This window comes from Myxocyprinus asiaticus, chromosome 8, assembly GCF_019703515.2.
Source record: "Myxocyprinus asiaticus isolate MX2 ecotype Aquarium Trade chromosome 8, UBuf_Myxa_2, whole genome shotgun sequence".
Lineage (NCBI taxonomy): Eukaryota > Metazoa > Chordata > Actinopteri > Cypriniformes > Catostomidae > Myxocyprinus > Myxocyprinus asiaticus.
In genome coordinates, this window is record NC_059351.1 from 51,193,062 (window position 1) to 51,215,223 (window position 22,162).

Genomic DNA, 22,162 nt, shown 5'->3' on the forward strand with positions numbered 1-22,162 from the left:
TTGAGCTGACCAATCAGAGAGCATCTGGGGGCGGGTGCTGTGTGATCATTGGATGTGCGTTGGCTGTTAACCCAACGCGTGGTGACGTTTTTAAGGGGGTGGGCAAACATGCCGCACAAAGCTTGCCGCTGTGTACAGAGCCAATCAGAGCTCAAGAGCGCATGAAATTGACCAATGAGGTTTGAGAAAACGCTTATTGACAATGATAGACGTTTGGATCTGCAAATAGGCACTGAAGGGTGTTTTTAACCTTGGTTGATTTTCCTGCTCTATGCAATCCATGGCATGTTTATGGGTTTGTGAAATACTTTCCGTGTAGCACATATAAACACACATTTGTCCATCAGACTGCAAACGAACAAGGCCTTTTCTAGCTGAGCTCAATAAAACATAAAATCAAGACACTATACAGTTTAATTTGATAATTTAATATACATGCATTCTTTGCATGCATTCAATAACAGGCTGTGGTTTGTTTTTAAAGGGACAAAAAAATACACTGAAGAGCAGCAAAGATAGATAGTGATCATACAGTGGTTTTGTTTACATCAAAATAAGAACCGTATTTATGTCTGTATACAGAAACCTTAAAAATGAGCATCAGCACATTGACCTAAAATCGACCCTAATAAAAGTTTTGTTGTTGTTGTTGTTGTTCTAATGATCACAGAAATCATGAATTCAAACCACACATAAACTTTCCTGTCCATAAAACTTTATACTCCAGATGAAACAGTACTGCATTGACTAGCTATGCAAAAAGAACTTAAGGTCTGCATTACAATTCACATTCGCAAAGTATGCACTTTAAGTGTAGAAAAACAGTATGCCAATATTGCAACACACTACCATGTCATAAAATGATGTCTTGATACCACAGACCCCTTTGTTGCACATGGTTTGCGTTTGCATAATAGCATTAGCATCTAGTTAAATTTGCTACCTTAAAGGTGCACTCGGTAAGTTTTTCCCCATTAAAAAATTTTCACTCTTAAAGAAATGAATTGTAATTTTGAAACCTATGTAATAAATAATGAGCACTCACATGAGATGAGGACTCTAGTCATATCAGTAACCTTATAAAAGCTGTTTTATTCTACATGGGGAGGGGCGCCCTCATGGGGGCTGCCATTTTAGAATCACATGACCAGCTTTATACTACTCGCTTAATCTTAGTAACCGTCTTGTTATTGGACACTTTCACTCTTTGGATTAAATTAATCATGGCTGATTGTGAATAGTGAATTTCTACAATGGCATCTGTAACTGAAAACTATTGATTTTGAATAATACTGCATCCACACCACTAGGTGTCACTGTAAGTCCAAGATGACACGAGCAAAAACTCGTGGTGCACCTTAATAAATTAACTATTACTTCAATTTATGTTCACATTTAAAAACTGCTGTTGCACATCTGGTCTCATATTCCTTTGGCACATTTCTTCACCTGAAAAAGTGGAAAGAAAACTGTCACAAACCGTAGCGAAATGGGTTGTGGGAAATGTTAGCCGAAAAAGCATGCATAGATGCATGCTAATTGTAAGCTACTATGAGCCTCACTCATAAAACACAAGAAAAACTTCTGTGTTAATAGTTTGTAAAACCATTCTTCCATGAATAGTCACATTCAAGTCAATGCAACAATTTACCCAAGAATGGTTTTATGAGCGATTTTCATTGAAATTGGTTGTGCTTGTGTTTCCTGAGTGAATCCCTGTGATTTGGGACGCACTAATTTTTAGCTCTCCTACTATTTAGGATGGATAGTATGCAGAGCAGCTTTTGGAATCATTAAAACCCGAATTTATAATCTTCAGTTGAGAATTCTCGAACTCTAGATGAATTTTGGTGCACACAGGGGTTTGAATACAGCATTCAACAGTAGGGGGCCGTAATATTGGAGCACTGGTCCTCTTTGTGTTTCTCGAAAAGAGGCACTTTTTGAGATTCACTGTCACTTCATGGGAGGAAGGGGAAGGCAAACACAAATTAGTTTATTGTCCATTCCCATGTCAATTGACATGTCATAACATGTCAGTTGGTTTTTTAGAACAGATCATTGGTTCGATCAGTAGCTTGTGCACGGGGTTAAAATCACACGTGATACAGTACAGCACATGCTTACACACACAAGCTTACCCCGTATACTTGAATATCAGGCCCCTGTTGACCAACAACACAAATAAACACATAAATAAAGAAATGAATCTCTGTGACTGAGGAATGAGTCGAGAGCTCCTCTCAGATTGTGCATACTTCTGTTTTAATATCAGTCTGTTATAGAGTCGTTCTCAGTCTGTCACTGGTTTTGCTCTCAGGAAGAGCGACAGTGGAAAACGCACTTCAACCCTTCTCTCATGCTGTCAGTGATCTGATATGTCTTTAGACGTTCATAAATTAGTCCTATTGTCTTTTCTTGCCCTTCTTTCAACAATAAAATATTTTTTTTTCTGCAAACACACTTGGCCTGTCTGTCTATCTCTCTCAGGTTCCCACTCCTAGTACTTTCCTCATGTTTTCATAGACGACGTAGGAGATGCTGACAGCTGGAATAACCTTGAGGAAGTTTGGAGCGATGCCTCGGTAGAGTCCCACCACACCCTCCTGAGCTACAATATTCCTGAAGAGAGTCAACATGGACAGCTGAGGAGCACCTTTCATTGATGCTGAGAGAGACAAAAGAGGAAAAATAGGGAACAGTATTACATGTAATCTAATTATCATGTAATACTACTTCATTTTCAAAATGTCACTTCAAACCATCTTTTGTTCAACCATCCATCCATTCATCCCCCCATCCTGTTTTCATAATCCATTCATCCATCTATCCATATAATTTCCATCATCCATCCATCTTTCATTCACCCATCCATCTTTTACCCATCCATCCAACTTTCATCCATCCATTCATCAATCCATCCATCTTCCATCCATCCAGTTTTTATCATCCATCCATCTTACATCCATCCATCCATCCATTTTTCATCCATCATCTGTCTTTACATCCATCCATTCAACAATCCATCTTCTTTCATCCATCTAATTTCTATTATACATCCATCTTACATCAATCTTTTATCCATCCATCCAATTTTCACCATCCATCCATCCATCTTTCATTCATCCATTCATTCATCTTTTATAAATCCATCCATATTTCATCCATCCATCAATTATCACCCATCCATCCATCTATCCATTTGTCCTCATCCATTATTTCTTCCATCATCTATCCATCCATCCACCCATCCTTTTTTCATAATGCATTCATCCATCTAGCCATCTAATTTCCATCATCCATCCATCTTTTATCCACCCATTCTAATTTTGATCATCCATCCATCCTTCTTTCATCCATCCACTCACCTTTTATAAATCCATCCATCTTTCATCCATCTATCCATTATCATCCATCCATCCATCCATCATCCATCCATCTATCTATCCACTTTTCCTCAATAATCCATCCATCATCCATTATCTATCCATCCATCCACCCATCCTATTTTCATAATCTATTCATCCATCTATCCATCACATTTTTATCAGCCATCCATCCATCCTATTTTCAAAATCCATTCATCCATGTTCATCTATCCATCTTTCATCCATCATCAATCCACCCATCCTGTTTTCATAATCCATTCATCCATCTCTCCATCCAATTTTCATCATCCATCCATCTTTCATCCATCCATCCATCCATCCATCCATCCACCTATCCTATTTTCATAATCCATCCATCCATTCATCCAAAGTTCATCATCCATGCATCCATCTTTTATCCATCCATCTATCCAATTTTCATCATCAATCCATCATCCATACATTCATCTATCCATCCAACCACCTATGTTGTTTTCATAATCCATCTTTCCTCCATCACCCATCATTCTTACATCCATTTTTCATCCATCCATTTTTCAACCATCCATGCAATTTTCATCATCCATCCACCCATCCATCATCCATCAATCCACCTATCCTGTTTTCATAATCCATCCATCCATCCATTCATCCAATTTTCATCATCCATGCATCCATCTTATCCATCCATATATCCGATTTTCATCACCCATCCATCTTTCCACCATCACCCATCTTTCTTTCATCAATTTTTCATCATCCATCCGTGCTTCATCCAACCATCCATTCATCCGTTTTTCATCATTCAGGCATCCATCTATTAATTTTTCATCCATCAATCTATCAAATTGTTATCATCAATTCATTCATCCATCATTCATATGTCCATCATCTATCTTTCATCCATTCATTCATCAATCCATCTTCCATCCATCCATCCATCTTTCCTCCATCCATCCAATTTTCATCATCCAAGCATCCATCCATTAATTTTTCATCCATCCATCAATCTATTAAATTGTTATCATCAATTCATTTATCCATCATCCATGTCCATCCGTCCATCTTTCATCCATTCATTCATCAATCCATCTTCCATCCATCCATCCATCTTTCCTCCATCCATTTTTATCTATCCATCCATCCATTTTTCATCCATCCATTCATCTATTCATTTTATGCTTTTATCTCTGTACACACAGTTAAGCATTCTGTCTCTCTCTTACCCTGAGCCTGCATGCGTGTTCTGATGAGGGCGAGCGGGTATGATGCCAGCTGTCCACAGGTGCTGGAGACAGTGCCACAACCCACTAGTACAAGAACGCCCGGGTCAGCCGACCCCTCCGTTTTCCGCTGCAGCCACGCGTTCTTCAACGTCTGACAGAGAGGAAGACAGCGTGAGGAAGAGTCTTTATTAAGGAATAATTCTGAATACACATAATCTCAAACACACCTCATAGACGGCGAGGTCTATGCCCGCATAAGGGATGATGCCCAGAATGTTGGGTAGATATCCTTTATAAAACGCCAGAACGCCTTCCTTCTGCAGAATCTGCTTCGCACAGTCCAGCATACTCGAATACTGCCCTGTTTTACGTAGAGTTAGACGTGTCTTCAGCACCTATAGCACAGACAACGATAAAGACAGACAGGAACAGAGAGAGACACGGTGTAAACATCAATGCATATTTAAAGGAATAGTTCATCCAAAAATGAAAATTATGTCATCATTTCCTCTCATGTTGTCCCAAATCCATATGACTTTCATTCTTTTGTGTAAATGAGTGTGTGTGTGTGTACCTCCATAGGGTATATAATAGTTTGAGCTGTGGCTCCAGCCAGCGATCCAGCGACAAATCTCTCCTGAACTTTTAGAGTTCCTCCATCCTTACTACCTCTCATTAGCCGCTTAATCTACGAGAGAGAGAGAGAGAGACAACAGGCCTGAGCTTTGATTTACTGTCTGTGTGGGTGACTATATGAAAGCTGAGAGAGAGAGAGAGAGAGAGAGAGAGAGAGAGAGAGAGAGAGAGAGTAAGCACGAGTGAAGTGTACCTGTTCATAAGCGAGGAATTTGATGGCCGTCTCTGGAGCAATCTTCAGCACATTGATGCCGTTGCCCCTCCACAGCGCAGTGAGCCCCCCCTCCTTCACCATCGCTCGAAGACCACGCCAAACATTTCCTTTATCAGAGCTCTGGCCATGCACCTGCACCAACAAACACACACAAAGAAAATGGCAAATTCAAAATCTGGTTCCACTTTGAGCCTCTCAAAGCCCAGGATTACAATAAAACAGCCCCTTTACATAATCACAGCTGTCTGTTAAGCTGCAGTGTCTCTTACAACCTCCAGGGGTCACTGCGTGCTGCTGGAAGCCCTCACTTATTGAAGGACAGTCTTTATTACAAATGAGAAGTTGATTTGATAAAACACAAGGGTCCTGATAGATGCTATTTAATGGATATTTTTAGTCAGTTATATGCAATTCATGTTACAGCAACTATTGGTATAATACATCTAAGTACTGTCCATTTTAAAGGGGTAGTTCACCCAAAAATGAAAATTCTCTCATCATTTACTCACCCTCATACCATTCCAGATGTGTATGACTTTCTTTCTTCTGCAGAACACAATCGAAGATTTTTAGAAGAATTTCTCAGCTCTTTAGGTCCATACAATGTAAATGAATGGTTGCCATAATTTTTATAAAAGTACTCCAGACGATTCTGGTGGTTAAATCCTTATAGAAGCGATACAATAGGTGTGGGTGAGGAACAGATCAATATTTAAGCCCTTTTTCCTTCACTTTCACTTTCTCCTACTTTTGTTTTTGGTGATTCACATCCTTTGTGCACATCACCCCCCACTGGGCAGGGAGGAGAATTTATGATAAAAAAGGACTTAAATATTGATCTGTTTCTCACCCACACCTATCATATCGCTGCTGAAGATATGGATTTAACTACTGGAGTCACATGGATTACTTTTATGCTCCTTTTATTTGGATTTTGGAGTTTCAAAATTTTGACACCCATTCACTTGTATTGTATGGATCTACAGAGTTGAAATATTCTTCTAAAAATCTTAGTTTGTGTTCTGCAGAAGAAAGAAAGTCACACACATCTGGGATGGCAGGAGGGTGAGTAAATCATAAGATAATTTTTATTTTTGAGTGAACTGCCCCTTTAAGGCACCATGTTGATTGAGCAGGCTTATTTTCTACTATGTTCACAGTTCACTCTTAACTGGGATTGAACCAGAAACCTTTGAGTGAGCATCCAAAATCATGATGTTTATTAGATATAATGTCTGTATCCATGGAGATTGGAGGAACACAAATCATACTTCAAAGCTCATCATCAAAGAAACTATCGGGAAGAAGACAATTTCAAACATAAAACATGGTCAATTACTGTAAAATTCCCAGGTGAACTTTTTTGGCTTTTCCAGCTTTGTACAGTATGTTTCATACTAGGGCTGTAAATCGATTAAAATGTTATGCTAATTAATTACAGTACATGATATGCTGATTAATTCATCCGATTTATTGCAGTTAATTGCATATATAAATATTAGCTGAGAAAGGCCCTCAAATTACAATAATTCTATATAATGATTGAATAGTTATAGTTATATTTAAATCATTATAAATAGAATATATATTATAAATAGAATAATTCAAATAATTAAAATGATTGTGGCAGACAAGAAAAGCATTGATAAAACAATACAAGTGGCTTTAGAAGCAAAATATTATTTATTCCCATATTATTGTACATAAGCCTATCACTGTCCTACAGTTCACAGCAATCCAATTAAATTCGTCAATCTGTCAGAGATAGTTTTATTATAAGGGCTTTTCAAAGTGTCAATTTACACATGCATGAGAGGGACTCACTTTGGTTGCGTTGTGTCATAAACACAAATTTTAGGTCGCTGTGTCAAGTTAAATATAGTTTGAAACTTACAAAAACAGGTCTCGAGATCCCTGCTTTCAGAGACGTGCACTGTCCAGCTGTATTTGAACGCAACAACGCATTCTCATGTTGTGCTGTTGCTAGTGTCAAGCAAGCCAGAGTTTGGGTTGTTGTCTGTACAGCTGTGCATTGCCTAAACAGCTGGAGTTTCAATTACTGCCCCCTGCTGAAAACAGGTAGTACTTCAAGCTTGATTAATTGTGTTAATTTTTAGAACGCTCTATTTTTATATAATTCATCACAATGAATTAGCATGTTTAATCGACAGCCCTCGTTTTACAGCTTGATATTTCACACCACTTTAAAGACAGACAGTTCATTTCAGACCAGTGCTTTCTCACCTGCAGAAACACTTTGAGTCGGTCAAGTGGCGCGGTACCCGTTCTGGATACAGACCCCGCCACGGCCCCCGCCATCAGCTGCCGCCACACAAACCCAGACTGCCTCTCCTTCTCTGAGAATTCATCTGGAACAGTTAAAAGCTCTCCGATATCCAACATCTACAAAAATACATAAACATTTTGTATAATCAAGTACAAAAAAAGATGTTACAGGCATAAACCGAACTGATTCAGTTGTGTGTGTTGTAGCTTATACCACTGAGTGTTTCCAGTACTGTGCAATTTCCTCCATGTTGTCCAGAGGGTTGAACAGGAAGTGATCTCTCCACTCAACCCAGTCAATAGTCATGGAACGGTCTTTATCCATACTGCATAAACACATTTCTCAAAGTCACTGGTCTGTTATGGGGCAGCTGTTGTATATAGTGACACAAAACCACAAAAAGAATTTTGGAAAAAGCTTCATTTTTTCATAATGAGCATAAACATACAGACCTTTCCAGTATTTTGGCAGCCTGTTCTACAGTAACATCCACTCCGAGATTATGTAGTGATTGCTGGATCTCTCCGGCATCAACTTCACCTGCAAAACACACAAATATGCAAAAACAATGAATTACTGCTCTATAATATGCAGTTATAGATGTTAACAGGATGTAATAGTAGATGCTAACATAAATATGAGGTTATAGATGTTAACAGTGATGTAATAGTAGATGCTTACAGTAATATGAGGTTATAGATGTTAACAGTGATGTAATAGTGTAGATGCTTACAGTAATATGAGGTTATAGATGTTAACAGTGATGTAATAGTATAGATGCTAACAGTGATGTAATAGTATAGATGCTAACATAAATATGAGGTTATAGATGCTAACAGTGATGTAATAGTGTAGATGCTAACAGTAATATGAGGTTATAGATGTTAACAGTTATGTAATAGTATAGATGCTAACAGTGATGTAATAGTGTAGATGCTAACATAAATATGAGGTTATAGATGCTAACAGTGATGTAATAGTGTAGATGCTAACAGTAATATGAGGTTATAGATGTTAACAGTGATGTAATAGTAGATGCTAACAGTAATATGAGGTTATAGATGTTAACAGTGATGTAATAGTATAGATGCTAACAGTAATATGAGGTTATAGATGTTAACAGTGAAGTAATAGTAGATGCTAACAGTAATATGAGGTTATAGATGTTAACAGTGATGTAATAGTAGATGCTAACAGTAATATGAGGTTATAGATGCTAACAGTGATGTAATAGTATAGATGCTAACAGTAATATGAGGTTATAGATGTTAACAGTGATGTAATAGTAGATGCTAACAGTAATATGAGATTATAGATGTTAACAGTGATGTAATAGTAGATGCTAACAGTAATATGAGGTTACAGATGTTAACAGTGATGTAATAGTAGATGCTAACAGTAATATGAGGTTACATATGTTAACAGTGATGTAATAGTAGATGCTAACAGTAATATGAGGTTATAGATGTTAACAGTGATGTAATAGTATAGATGCTAACAGTAATATGAGGTTATAGATGTTAACAGTGATGTAATAGTAGATGCTAACAGTAATATGAGGTTATAGATGTTAACAGTGATGTAATAGTAGATGCTAACTGTAATATGAGGTTATAGATGTTAATAGTGATGTAATAGTAGATGCTAACTGTAATATGAGGTTATAGATGTTAATAGTGATGTAATAGTAGATGCTAACAGTAATATGAGGTTATAGATGTGAACAGTGATGTAATAGTAGATGCTAACAGTAATATGAGGTTATAGATGTTAACAGTGATGTAATAGTATAGATGCTAACAGTAATATGAGGTTATAGATGTTAACAGTGATGTAATAGTAGATGCTAACAGTAATATGAGGTTATAGATGTTAACAGTGATGTAATAGTATAGATGCTAACAGTAATATGAGGTTATAGATGTTAACAGTGATGTAATAGTAGATGCTAACAGTAATATGAGGTTATAGATGTTAACAGTGATGTAATAGTAGATACTAACAGTAAAATTAAGTAATTCATGCTAACAGTATGAAATAGTATGCCCCTCTGACAAAGTTCTGACAAACTTGCCACAAATTTCCCACTCATTATATTCACATGCAAATGAGCTTGCGATTCGCCTTTTTGAAGAGTTTGTAGCCCTTCACCGGTAGTGGTGGACCTGCAGCAAACCTTTGGAAACAAAGAAGAGTTTGCTGCAAAGCTCATCTGTATGTGAAAATAATAAGTGCAGAATTAGCAAGTTTGTAGCAAGTTGGCCAGAACTCTTGATTTTTGTAAGGGTGATGCTAACAGTAGTATGAGGTTATTGATGCTAACAGTGCTGTAAAAGTATAGATGCTAATGGAAATATTAGGTTTTTCATGCTAACAGTGATATTATAGATATTATAGGTTATATTGTTGATGTAAAACTGTAAAATTTACTGTAATATGAGCTCCAATGCTAACAGTGAGGAATTGTAAATATTTGTATGGCAATCTGAGATTAAAGTTCCTAACAGTGATGACATGGTATAGATTCAAATGCTAATATTATGTTAGCAGTAATAGAATAGCATAGACCTTATTCACGCTAACGCCATCTTTGAGTTTTAATGTGAATGACAAGGAGGCTGTGAGGGACAGACTTACCATCTCTTCAATTGCACAAACGGTATAAAACAGTATAAAGCTCCTAGATCACATCTGATTTTTCACAGCTCATGTTGTCTGGAGTTTTTTTGTCTACTGAATGTTCTTGGACAGATAATTGATTAATGTTTTGTCTGCGGAACAATCCAAAAACACTTTAAACTGCAGTATAGCCCACTGAAGATACAGTCTATCCCTCACAGCCTCGTTGTCATTCCCATTAAAAATCAAAGATAGCGCTAGAGTGAATAAGGTCTACACATGCTAAGAGAAAGATACATATTAGACTCCATCTGTAAAGTTTATAGGTTCTGATAGCAATCTAAAGTTTACAGACACTAACCATCATTGTTGCGGTCCAAGCTGCGAAACATGAGTCTAAGACGTTTCTCATGTGAACGCAGATACTCGATGAACTCTTCAAAATCCAACTGACCATCATGATTGGTGTCTCCAGCTCGTACAATCTGCTAAATATAGGGCATATAAAGAGAGAGAGAGAAAGAGAGCGAGAGAGAGAGAGGTGGAGGGAAAGAGGGATGCCAGGAATCATTAGGAGAGGTGGGATGGGAGGGTACAAAAGTAAGAAGAAAAGCACATTAAAACCAGGCAAAGCCAACAGCCCACAACCGCAAACATGACACACAAAGAGCACTTCTTAAAAGACATTCAAAACCTTAGAATATCACTGTAAGTTAAACCAGATTTAAAGGTGCACAAAATAAATTGTAATTGTGAAACGTATGTATAAAATCATGATCACTCACATAAAATGAAGACTCCAGTCGTATCAGTAACCTTATAAAAGCTGTATAAATCTACAACGAGAGGGTCCCCTCATGGGGGCTGCCATGTTTGGATCACATGACCAGCCAAATACTACTTGTTTAATGTCAGTAACTGGCCTGTTATTGGACACTTGGCATCAGTAACTGAAAACTATTGCGTTTGAATGATGCTGCATTCACGCCACTAGGTGTCAGTGTAAGTCCAAGACAACATACAGTATTTTAAAAAAATTACTGAGTGCACCTTTAAGATGTGTCAGTTAATTAATGTAATTTAACAAGCAATAAAGAAAGCCAAGCGCACAAGACACTAGCTTAATAAGGTGTTTAACTACTTTATAAACACTTAAGAACTACATTAGGCCTAGCCTACATTATACCAAATTCTATAATCAGTAATTATCAGCATATTGGTGTGGATGTAAACAGGCTCAGATTTGCTGTATATCTCTTTATTGCTTGATTTTATGTATTGTCTTCTGATTTAATTCAGTTACTGTAAACTATGATGCAGAGATGGAAATAAACTCTAGATTAAAACTCAGCTGAGATTCACCATTCACCATGTTTTTTCAAGGTGTCGTCCCGCAAAGCTACATTTTAAAACTGCCAGAAGCTCATCAGTGCAGCGTGCCTCAACTTGCTAAACTGAAACCTAGTGCTGCACTGGGCGACCCATTCTGGTGTTTAAAGAAAACCAGAAAATATTCCCACAATCCCTGGTATGCCAGAGGCTTAATCACACTGTAAAGCAGAAAATATGAAAATATGCCAGTTATTTCACACATTTAACTAGCTTTGCCTCTTCTACAATATACACACATGTGCTGTTGTGTGTATTTATGTTAACCCCTGTCACATGGTATATACTCTCACATGGATCACCTCCAAGAAGTTGACCTTTAACACACTCTACAGCCTGTCTGAGTGTGTGTGTGTTTATGTGTGTGTGATAGCATTAGAAGCACCAGTACATTCTTTCCGAACTATATTTATCAATAACTCTGATTAATGTAAAGAAATACAAATACGAAAAATGTAAATCATAAGCACATGCACACACACACACATGTTGCATTCACCACCAGATCAAGAAACAAAAACACACAAGCAGATGGTAAGTGACATCACTTGTTGCACAACAACAAACACTCAGCTTGCACTTTATCAAAACCTAATCAACAGATACCACTATTAACTCTTAAACAGGCAATACATAAGCAATCAATATCTGAGTGTGAATATTATATTTATATAACCGGTAATCTATGATTTTACCTAATGACACTAAAAGTGAAAAATAATCTAACTAAATACCGCAAGACACATGTTTTAGGTCTTTACATGATCTGAAGAAAATGTGACTGGTGCTTGCCCATGGAAAACTCGGCACCACAGTGCTAAGACGTTGTGGGTGGTTGCCAGGGTGTTGCTATGTAGTTGCAAAGGTGCTCTGACTCTTACTAGGGTGTTCTAGATGGTTGCTAGGGAATTACTAAATGGTTGCTAGGGTGTTCTGGGTGGTTGTTTGGGCATTACTAAGTGGTTGCTAGGGTGTTCTGGGTGGATGCTAGGGTGTTCTGAGTGGTTGCTAGGGCATTACTAAGAGGGTGCAAGGGTGTTCTGGGTGGTTGCTAGGGCATTACCAGGGGGTTGTTGAGCATTACTTAGTGGTTGGTTGTTCTGGGTGGTTGCTAGGGTGTTGAGTGCTTGCTACGGCATTAGTGTACTGGGTGGTTGCTAGGGCATTATTAGGGGGTTGCTTGGGCATCACTTAGTGGTTGTGTGTTCTGGGTGGTTGCAAGGGTGTTGAGTGGTTGCTATGTCATTATAAAGAGGGTGCAAGGGTGTTGAGTGGTTGCTATGTCATTATGAAGTGGTTGCTAGGGTGTTGTGTGGTTGCTATGTCATTATTAAGTGGTTGCTAGGGTGTTCTGGGTGGTTGCTAGGGTGATGAGTGGTTGCTAGGTCATTACTAAGTGGATGCTAGTGTGTTCTGAGTGGTTGCTAGGGCATTACTAGGTGGTTGCTAGGGCATTACTAAGTGGTCACTAGGGTGTTTTAGGTGGTTGCTAGGGCATTACTAAGTAGTTGCTAGGGTGTTCTGGGTGGTTGCAAGGGCATTCGTAAGTGGTTGCTAGGGTGTTCTGAGTAGTTGCCAAAGCACTGCTAGGTGGTTGCTAGGGTGTTCTGGGTAGTTGCTAGGGCATTACTAGGAGGTTACTATGTGGTACTATGACTTTCTGGTCTCTAGATATGGCACGGATCACTCCTTTAATGTAAGTGTAAGTGATTTTTTCCACCCATTTTATCACACACCAGGCAAAAGATCATACGTCTGGTCACTTAGAAAAGTAATGGCACAAGTTACACAATGAGGTTGTGGTTTGTTCAAATCTATCCCTAAGTATAAGCAATAGTGTTATAGAAAGTGCTTGCGTTAGCAAGCAGCGCTAATTATAATCTTCTTTCTGAAGATTATGCCCCACTGGTGAAATGGGTGGAGGCCTTATTCTAGTATCCAGGAAATGACAGGTGGGGCCATTGTGATGTTGATCTCATACCCGCGGGTGGGCACTTCTGATGCCCTTCCTCTGTTTCTCTCTATCTGGCCTTGAGATCATGAACAACAGAGGTCATAAACTGGTCCATTAGTGCTTCAACACTGCACTCTTATCCACCCTGTTACTGACTCTAACCAGAGACTATTCAGCTCGAGATGGAGCACTTGTACTGAAATGAATGAGAGAAATTGGGAACCCAATACGGCGGGAGTAGAAAACGAAGTACAGGTAAAAGAGCCAATCACCTTTTAGATACAGATGTAGCCAGTTACCTCGAGAACGCGTATGCGCATTAGCTGAACCGACCTGAAAAATAGCTTTTTTTTAGCGTGATCTGAGCAAAAGAGGCACAATTTAGTACACCATTGTTGTTAGATTTTACTACTGATTTGAAATATGTTCTTTGATCATAATCTTGACCAACTGTTTTGGGGATTTCAGACTTTCCCCATTCATGTAGATAGGAGCTGTACTTTCATGCCGATTTTATTCTTAGAAAATCGCTGCCCGGGAGCGTTCCCAAGATGGCTGCCAAGTGGACTGACTTGCCTTGAAAGGGACTTTGCTCTTAAGCTTTGTTAGAACCAGTTACGGTGTGAAAAAAAGGCAAAAAACAAATAAATAAAGCAACTTCCATTGTAAAGGGCGTTACAGCAATTTGTAGCAACAAAATGACCTTAAGTCATTTTCAGTGAGTTGGCTATAAGCAGTGACAATGAGTGACAGTGAACACTGACAGTGCAACAAAGTTAAGCAGAGTTTAACTTTGCATAAATAAGCAGCGTTGTGATGTGGCGACCACCAGTGTACTACCAACTAACTGTATGTCGACTGGGTGCGATCCAATCGAGAAGAATATAGCTCCAAAAAGGGGCGGAAGCTCCAAACCGCCATATAGGGAGCCCCTTACCTAAACCTTTCCCTAACCTTAACCGTAAGTGGATGTAATGCCCCTTTTGGAGTTGGCGCAACCCCCTTTGGGGTAACCCCTCCCTCTTTTAGAGATTCTGCTCCCATTTGGAGGTCTCTGGCCTGCAGCTATACCTACTTGATCTGATCTGGAATGCAGAAAAAAGAAGTATACCCGGGCCTTTATTGGTCCAAAATCCTGCTCCACATAGATGTATATTAAAAATCTTATTCTGATTGGCTGTGATTGTCGAGCAGCTTTTTTGCTCTCAATGTGGAAAGATAAATTGCTTGTCGCTTTAAACTTGTGCTGCCCGATAAAGTGATAAAACCTTCACTTCAATGCAAATCTGAGTGTTTGCCCTAACCAGTTGCGATGCACACTAATTAACAGTTGCTTGGTTTTTACTTCTATCGCGTCGTGCTGGGTAGACACACCCACACTGGAGTCTCATTGGTCCAAACTCCACATTGCTGTAGACATCAAATATGTTCTGATTGGCTGTTATTGCGTCGCGCCGTGCAGCAGTTTCCCTTTCAGTTATGAATTTGTTGCTGGAAGAGGCAAGAGATCACGTGATGTGGGGGTGCAGGACTGCAGGTTATGAATCTACCCCAAATCATGACGTGTCAGAAAACCTGTAAATTCATGGCCAGAGGTGTATATAACCTGTGCTATAAACAAGTGTTGGGTAAGTTACTCTAAAAAAGTAATTAATTACTAACTACTAATTACATCTTCTACAGTGTAATTAGATTACTGTACTAGTACTGTCTGAAAAGTAACTGCATTACTTATCACTAATTACTTTCTAAAACCCTGATCATCCTCGACCAGATGAAAATACAAGGATAGACGTGAAACTGTTCTTTTAATTCTTTCAAATAAATCATATAAAATCAAATAAATTATTCATGAACTGACCAAAGAATTTAAGGGGGCGGCGTTAAATTAGAAAACATATATTTTAACATTAGACGTTAAATTTCGATTTTAAATTCACTATTGTTTATATAGAATTGTTCAATAGTCTATACAGTATTTAACACAATTACATAGGAAAGTAACTGTAATTAAATTACTGACAAATTAAGAGTAATCCCTTACTTTACTTTTTTTTTCAATGAAAATGTAATTTCATTACAGTAATTAATTACTTAGTAATGCATTACACCCAACACTGGCTATAAATACCCTTCTGTTTTGAGTGTTTGTATCGGGTTTCTTCCGTACCTCCTCCACCGAGCTCCAGGACATCCCGCGTGCGGCGAGTCCGATCCGCAGCTCGTTCACATCGATCCGTCCGTCCTTGTTCAAATCCAGCTGCTCGAAGAGCTCGGCCCATAGCCGCTCGCGTTCGGGATCGACCCCACTGTCCTGGCATCGCGCCCGGGTCCAGCCCGAGCGGCACCCGCGCTGTCCCATGATCATTATGTCCACGCGCAGTCACGAAAGGAGAGGCATTGGCACGAAGAAAGCCCTCAGCGCACCGCGCGGAAGAAGGTACCGAGCGATCTGCGTGCCAAACGAAGAGCAGAGGTCAAAAAGGAGCTTTTAGCTAAATAAAAGCCCCCCAGTGCAATGCGGTATTGAAGTATCAGCCGGTCCGAACTGAGCAAAAGGCAATTGGCTTCATGCATGAGCTGAAAATGTCAAAGACTTGCGCGATTGTGAGTGTCCGTGGGCAGAGAGACGCAGCTCACGTGCATGTCGAAAACTGAAGTACTGCAGTGAACCAATACAACAAAGGCTTCAGATTACACCTCCAGCTCGCCTCGGTCCTAAAGCAAATACAGACAAATAGTGTTGAATGTGCGTGATCAGGCCTAATCTGATCTGTTTAGCTGCCACTTTACCATTGAGAATATGACAAACAAATAAAATCAGCCTGTCATAACAAACCAAGAGCTGTCTCACAAGGGTCATTTCGATGTTTAGTTTTGATTCAGACTGGCTCATGAAGTCATTTCCTGGCAGTTCATAAAGAAATTGGAAGGTTTAAGAGGGGGAAGTGGATTTGGATTTATTAGAGTACACAATGTACAGTGTCTGCAGTGCATCCGAAATCACTCCCTATTCCCAATATAGTGCAGTGCACCATGTGCCAATAGTGAACGAGTGAGCGATTGAGCATACCTTGGCTCTTATCTGAGTCACAGACTAAGGTCAGAGTTCAGGTAAATAGGGGTTAAACACACTGATCAAGAGAATTACAGTGGGCGGTTAAAGGGATAGTTCACCCAAAAATGAAAATTCTCTTATCTACTTACCCTCATGCCATCCCAGATGTGTATGACTTACTTCCTTCAGCAGAACACATCTTCTGTAGGTCCATACAATGCAAGTGAATGGTGACCAGAACTTTGAATCTCTTAAAATCAAATAAAAGCAGCGTAAAATTAATCCATAAGACTCCAGTGGTTAAATCCATGTCTTCAGAAGTAATATGATAGGTGTGGGTGAGAAACAGATCAATATTTAAGTCCTTTTTTACTATAAATCTCCACCTTTGATCAGCCCCGACCAGTAGGTGGTGATATGCACGAAGAATGCGAATCGCCAAAAGACAAAATAAGAATTTGAAAGTGTAAGTGGAGATTTACAGAAAAAAAGGACTAAAATATTGATCTGTTTCTCACCCATACCTATCATATCACTTCTGAAGCCATGGATTAAACCACTGGAGTTTTATGGATTAGTTTTACGCTGCTTTTATGTGATTTTAAGAGATTCAAAGTTCTGGTCACCATTCACTTGCATTGTATGGACCTACAGAAGATGTGTTCTGCTGAAGAAAGTAAGTCATACACATCTGGGATGGCATGAGGGTGAGTAAATGATGAGAGAATTTTCATTGTTGGGTGAACTATCCCTTTAAGGACTGAAACAACGTATCGGGTCAGTAAAAATATATACAGTCTGCAAAGTCAAAAGGTTAAGGGAAAATGTTTTATGGTCAGAGAAGTGTTGGGAATTAAGAGAAGACAAATTCAAAGAAACAAAATGACAACCCTTTTTATAATAAATGAGACAAATATATGAAAAAATATATAAAATGGTAACTGGTCATTCGCTGGTTGAGGGCATCTCATTCAACCTGTCCATGTTGACATGTGCCTAAATTGGCAAGCTTCTACCAAGTGACAGATGAATTTGCGCCAAAATACTGTAGAGTTTAATTGGCTTTTCTCCTCCCTTTAAAAAGTTGTTAACTCAGAATAATTTAGCAAACACATAGCAACAGCCTGACAACCACCCACAACACCCTGGCAACTGCATAGCAACACACTGAAAAATCACTCAGAACAAGTTTGCAACTGCATAATAACACCCTGGCAAGCACTCAAAACACCCTAGCAACCGTATAGCAACACATGAAAAACACTCAGAAAAATCTAGCAACTATATCACAACACCCTGGCAACCAAATAGCAACACACACACACACACACACACACACACACACACACACACACACACACACACACACACACACACAAACAAAACACTCAAAAAAAAAAACAATTTAGCAACTGCATAGCAACATCAAGAAAACCAGCCACAACACCCTAGCAACCTCATAGCAACACAAAAGAACACTCAGAACAATTTAGCAACTGCATAACAATGCACTGACAACCACCCCAACACCCTAGTAACCGCATAGCAACATGTCAAAACCACTCAGAAAAATGTAGCAACTGCAAAACAACACACTAGCAAAGGCATAACAACACACAAAAACACTTAAAACAATTTAGCAAATGCATAGCAACACCTTGATAACCACCCACAACACCCTAACAACTGCAAAGCAACACAAAACAACAGTAAGAACAATTAAGAAACCTCATAGAAACACCTTAGTAAACTCACAGTAACATGCCAGATAAACTCAGAATAATTTAGCAACCACATAGCAACACCCTGACAACCACTCACATCGCCCTAGCAACTGCATAGCAACACACCAAGAAAATCATTTAGAACAAGTTAGCAGCTGCATAATAAGACTCAGGCAACAGCGCACAACCCCCTAGCAACCACATAGCGTAACACCAAAAAACACTCTTCTGCAACTGCATAGCAACACACACAAAAGAACTCTCAGATCAATTTAGAAACCACATACCAACATTCTAAAAACCACCTACACCACCCTAGCAACCGTATAGCAACACAAAAGAACACTCAAAACTATTTAGCAATTGCAGAACACCCTGGTAACCCTTCATTTTTAAATGAAATATTTATTTCACTATTCTAAATGCAATATTACATATTTATTTGCATTTTGTTATTTAGCCTAAATTTAGCATTGCTTTTTTTCCCCTGCTATCTGTGACCCTATCTGATCAGATTTGCATCCCATTTTTGGGTCATGATCCTCTAGTTGTGAACAATTGTGGTAGACCATCTTGGTCTTGTTAGTTAGGGCTGGTAGATCATCAAAAACCAACTTGACCACCATAAGGGTTTGAAAGCAATCCCAAACATATGTAAGAGTCTTTTAGAAAGAAATAACTATATACACTGCAATGCATTCATTGTTCAGTTCCCTTTAAATGCAATAATCAACAGAAATTTGATTCAGCACATGGCTCAACAGTTGGCACTATATTCAAGTGACAGAAAACAATGTATTCCATGAATACATGAAAAGAACAGAACATGTTCAGATAAACAGACAGATAACCTGCTACACACCTGTTGCCTTCAGTCACCGTTCCCGACCCAAATACAGGTGACACAAACACTCTCAAGAGAACTGCTGTCAGCTGCTGTCCACACTACCTGTACTAACGTCACTGACACTAAAAACTGTCCACACTCAATTATAAAGGTCTTTATGAGTGGTTTTATTGAAAGTGATTGGAGTTTGTGATATGTACAGTCATTGTGTGGTCTTCTCACACATCTGTTCTTATTGTTCCATGATCTCAGTTCACTATATAAGAGCAGAAACAGAGACAAACAGGGCTGGACACAGTTGATGTTAAATATTCAGTTCTTTCAGTTCAATTTTAATGTTCTGTGATGTGTAAAGGTCTGTCTGCAATCCCATCCTCATGCCTGGAGAAGTGAGTATGATTGTGTGTGGAGAGATTGAGAAGCCAAATTGTGTTTAGATGTGAGTGTATCATGCAAGATATTCCAAGAACAGTCAGTTTGGTGTGATTTTTATCTGTGTGTCTTTCAGGGCAAAAGGCATGAGGGTTAAACTATCTCACCTGGCCGAAAAACAGGATTGGGGACACAAAAACAGGTAACACAACAGCTCGGGCCTGACTTTAGACTTTCAGTGGCTTAAAAAGTACTTGGGAAATAATTTACTGAACTGTTTTATTAAAGGGACAGTTCACCCAAAATCGAAAATTCTCTCATCATTTACTCACCCTCATGCCATCCCAGATGTGTATGACTTTCTTTCTTCTGCAGAACATAAATTAAGATTTGTAGAATATTTCAGCTCTGTTGGTCCTCACAATGCAAGTCAACATGGTCCAAATCTTTGAAGCTCAAAAAGCACATAAAAAACATAAAAGTAATCCATAAGACTCCAGTGGTTTAATCCAGGTCTTCAGAAATGATATGATAGGTGTGGGTGAGAAACAGATCAATCAAAGTCCTTTTTTACTATAAATCTCCACTTTCACTTTCTTCTTTTGTTTTTGTGATTCACATTATCCACGCATGTCGCCACCTACTACGCTTGGAGGAGAATTTATAGTAAAAAAGGACTTAAACATTGAACTATTTCTTACACACGCCTAGCGTTTTGCTTCAGAACACATTAGTTAAACCACTGGAGTCATGTGGATTACCTTTATGCTGCCTTTATGTGCTTATTGGAGCTTCAAAGTTTTGTTCACCATTTACTTGAACTGTATGGACCTAAAGAGCTGAAATATTCTTCTAAAAATCTTCATTTGTGTTCTGCAGAAGAAAGAAAGTCATGCACATCTGGGATGGCATGAGCGTGAGTAAATATTGAGAGATTTTTTAATTTGGGGTGAACTGTTCATTTAAATAAGAAACCGCTCCAAATGATTCAGCTGCACAAACAAATCAGACTGAATCAATTTTATTATACATTATAATTACGTTATAAATTATTATATATATATATATATATATATATATATATATATATATATATATATATATATATATATATATAAAATTACAATAATATATTAATTATTACATAATCACTTTTTTTCTCTTTAGAGCTCACGAAGAAAAGCCGCCACAAGACCTGGAATCTCTGCTTAACAGCAAGAGTGAGACGTCTCTCTTTTCTTTCTTTCATATAAATCAATGGTTCGTAATATTTAAATTCAGTCTTTTCCTATAGTCTAGCTGAACACCATGTACCGTAATTCCTAGAATCATAAATTGGATTGTCAACACAGACAGTTTCATGAGCAATAACGTTCATCATCATTATTTTATATTCTTCAAACTCTCTTTCTCTGCAGTGGGCCTTCAGGCGTTCCGCTGGTTCCTGCGTTCAGAGTTCAGTGAGGAGAATCTGGAGTTCTGGTTGGCATGTGAAGATTACAAGAACTCCTCAGGCTCTAAACTGGCAGCAAAAGCCCAGAGCATCTACAACCAGTTCATCAACCCTGATGCGCCTCATGAGGTAAGAGCATAAAGAAGATACATCTTTAGCATTATTAAGATCTTTAGCATTGTGACATTATTTTCATGACAGTTAAACAGACTGTTCAGCAAAAAAAAAAAAAAAAAAAAAAAAAACTGTCATCATTAACTCACCCTCATGTTGTTCCATACCATATGACTTTGAAAATAAAGTCACAATGTAAAACAACATCTAAATATTCCTATAAATAGGCCTCATAATCTTTTTTATTAAGGTGTAAAATGGACGTGTTTTTGAAAGGTTGTTTACTGAGAATCACCCTAGTTGTATATCGGATGACCTCTCAGTGGTTGTTCTGATGTTGTGTGGATGTTTGTCAGGTGAATTTGGACAGTGAGACCCGCGAATCATTAATGGACCTGGAGGCACCCACAGCAGACACGTTTGATGAAGCTCAGCACCGGATCTTCTCTCTCATGGCTAAAGATTCATTTCCACGTTTCATGCGTTCTTCATACTGTAAGCAGCCACTCAAAGCTCTGCAAAACACAACCTGCTATTAAACCTGTGGGTTATATAATTGTTTAAAGGGAAAGTTCACCCAAAAATGAAAATTCTGTCATCATTTACTCACCCTCATGCCATCCCAGATGTGGATGACTTTCCTTCTTCTGCCGAACACAATTGAAGATTTTTAGAAGAATATTTCGGCTCTGTTGGTCCATACAATGTAAGTGAATGGTGACCAGAACGTTGAAGCTCCAAAAAGCACATAAAGGCATCATAAAAGTAATCCATAAGACTCCAGTGGTTAAATGCATGTGTTCTGAAGGGATATGAAAAGTTTGGATGAGAAACAGGTCAATGTTTAAGTAATGTTTTCTATAAATCTCCACTTTCACTTTCTTCTTTTGTTTTTGGCGAT

General features: G+C 38.6%; 2 protein-coding genes and 1 long non-coding RNA gene across 10 annotated transcripts; 2 read left to right on the forward strand and 1 right to left on the reverse strand.

Annotated features, from left to right (window-relative positions):
- Positions 1–323: 323 nt before the first annotated feature.
- On the reverse strand, positions 324–16,594 carry slc25a23a (solute carrier family 25 member 23a). Of its 4 annotated transcripts, none has more exons than XM_051703885.1 (12): positions 15,864–16,594; positions 10,712–10,835; positions 8,184–8,271; positions 7,945–8,056; positions 7,689–7,847; positions 5,424–5,576; positions 5,169–5,282; positions 4,822–4,989; positions 4,595–4,745; positions 2,511–2,668; positions 2,142–2,164; positions 324–1,449 (listed from the first exon to the last, which is right to left on the reverse strand). In XM_051703885.1, exons 1-12 carry the CDS (start codon positions 16,059–16,061, stop codon positions 1,446–1,448), a joined length of 1,452 nt encoding a protein of 483 aa, XP_051559845.1. In that variant the 5' UTR covers positions 16,062–16,594; the 3' UTR covers positions 324–1,445. The 4 variants fall into 4 exon arrangements, with proteins under 4 accessions (XP_051559845.1, XP_051559843.1, XP_051559846.1 ...); XM_051703883.1 differs by having other exon boundaries at positions 332–1,449; positions 10,712–10,838; positions 15,864–16,592; XM_051703886.1 differs by having other exon boundaries at positions 335–2,668; positions 15,864–16,592.
- Positions 8,266–10,232, forward strand: LOC127444516 (uncharacterized). 4 transcript variants are annotated; one of them, XR_007897839.1, is made up of 3 exons: positions 8,266–8,837; positions 8,888–9,089; positions 9,140–10,232. It is a non-coding gene; the product is annotated as an uncharacterized LOC127444516 (long non-coding RNA). The 4 variants fall into 4 exon arrangements; XR_007897836.1 differs by having other exon boundaries at positions 8,888–8,937; positions 8,990–10,232; XR_007897837.1 differs by having other exon boundaries at positions 8,266–8,785; positions 8,888–8,937; positions 8,990–10,232.
- On the forward strand, positions 13,727–21,887 carry si:ch211-196h16.12 (regulator of G-protein signaling 5). 2 transcript variants are annotated; one of them, XM_051703903.1, is made up of 5 exons: positions 13,727–13,948; positions 19,831–19,896; positions 20,862–20,914; positions 21,113–21,276; positions 21,618–21,885. In XM_051703903.1, exons 2-5 carry the CDS (start codon positions 19,841–19,843, stop codon positions 21,798–21,800), a joined length of 456 nt encoding a protein of 151 aa, XP_051559863.1. In that variant the 5' UTR covers positions 13,727–13,948; positions 19,831–19,840; the 3' UTR covers positions 21,801–21,885. The 2 variants fall into 2 exon arrangements, with proteins under 2 accessions (XP_051559863.1, XP_051559862.1); XM_051703902.1 differs by lacking the exon at positions 13,727–13,948 and adding an exon at positions 17,478–19,711 and having other exon boundaries at positions 21,618–21,887.
- The last annotated feature ends 275 nt before the right edge of the window (positions 21,888–22,162 follow it).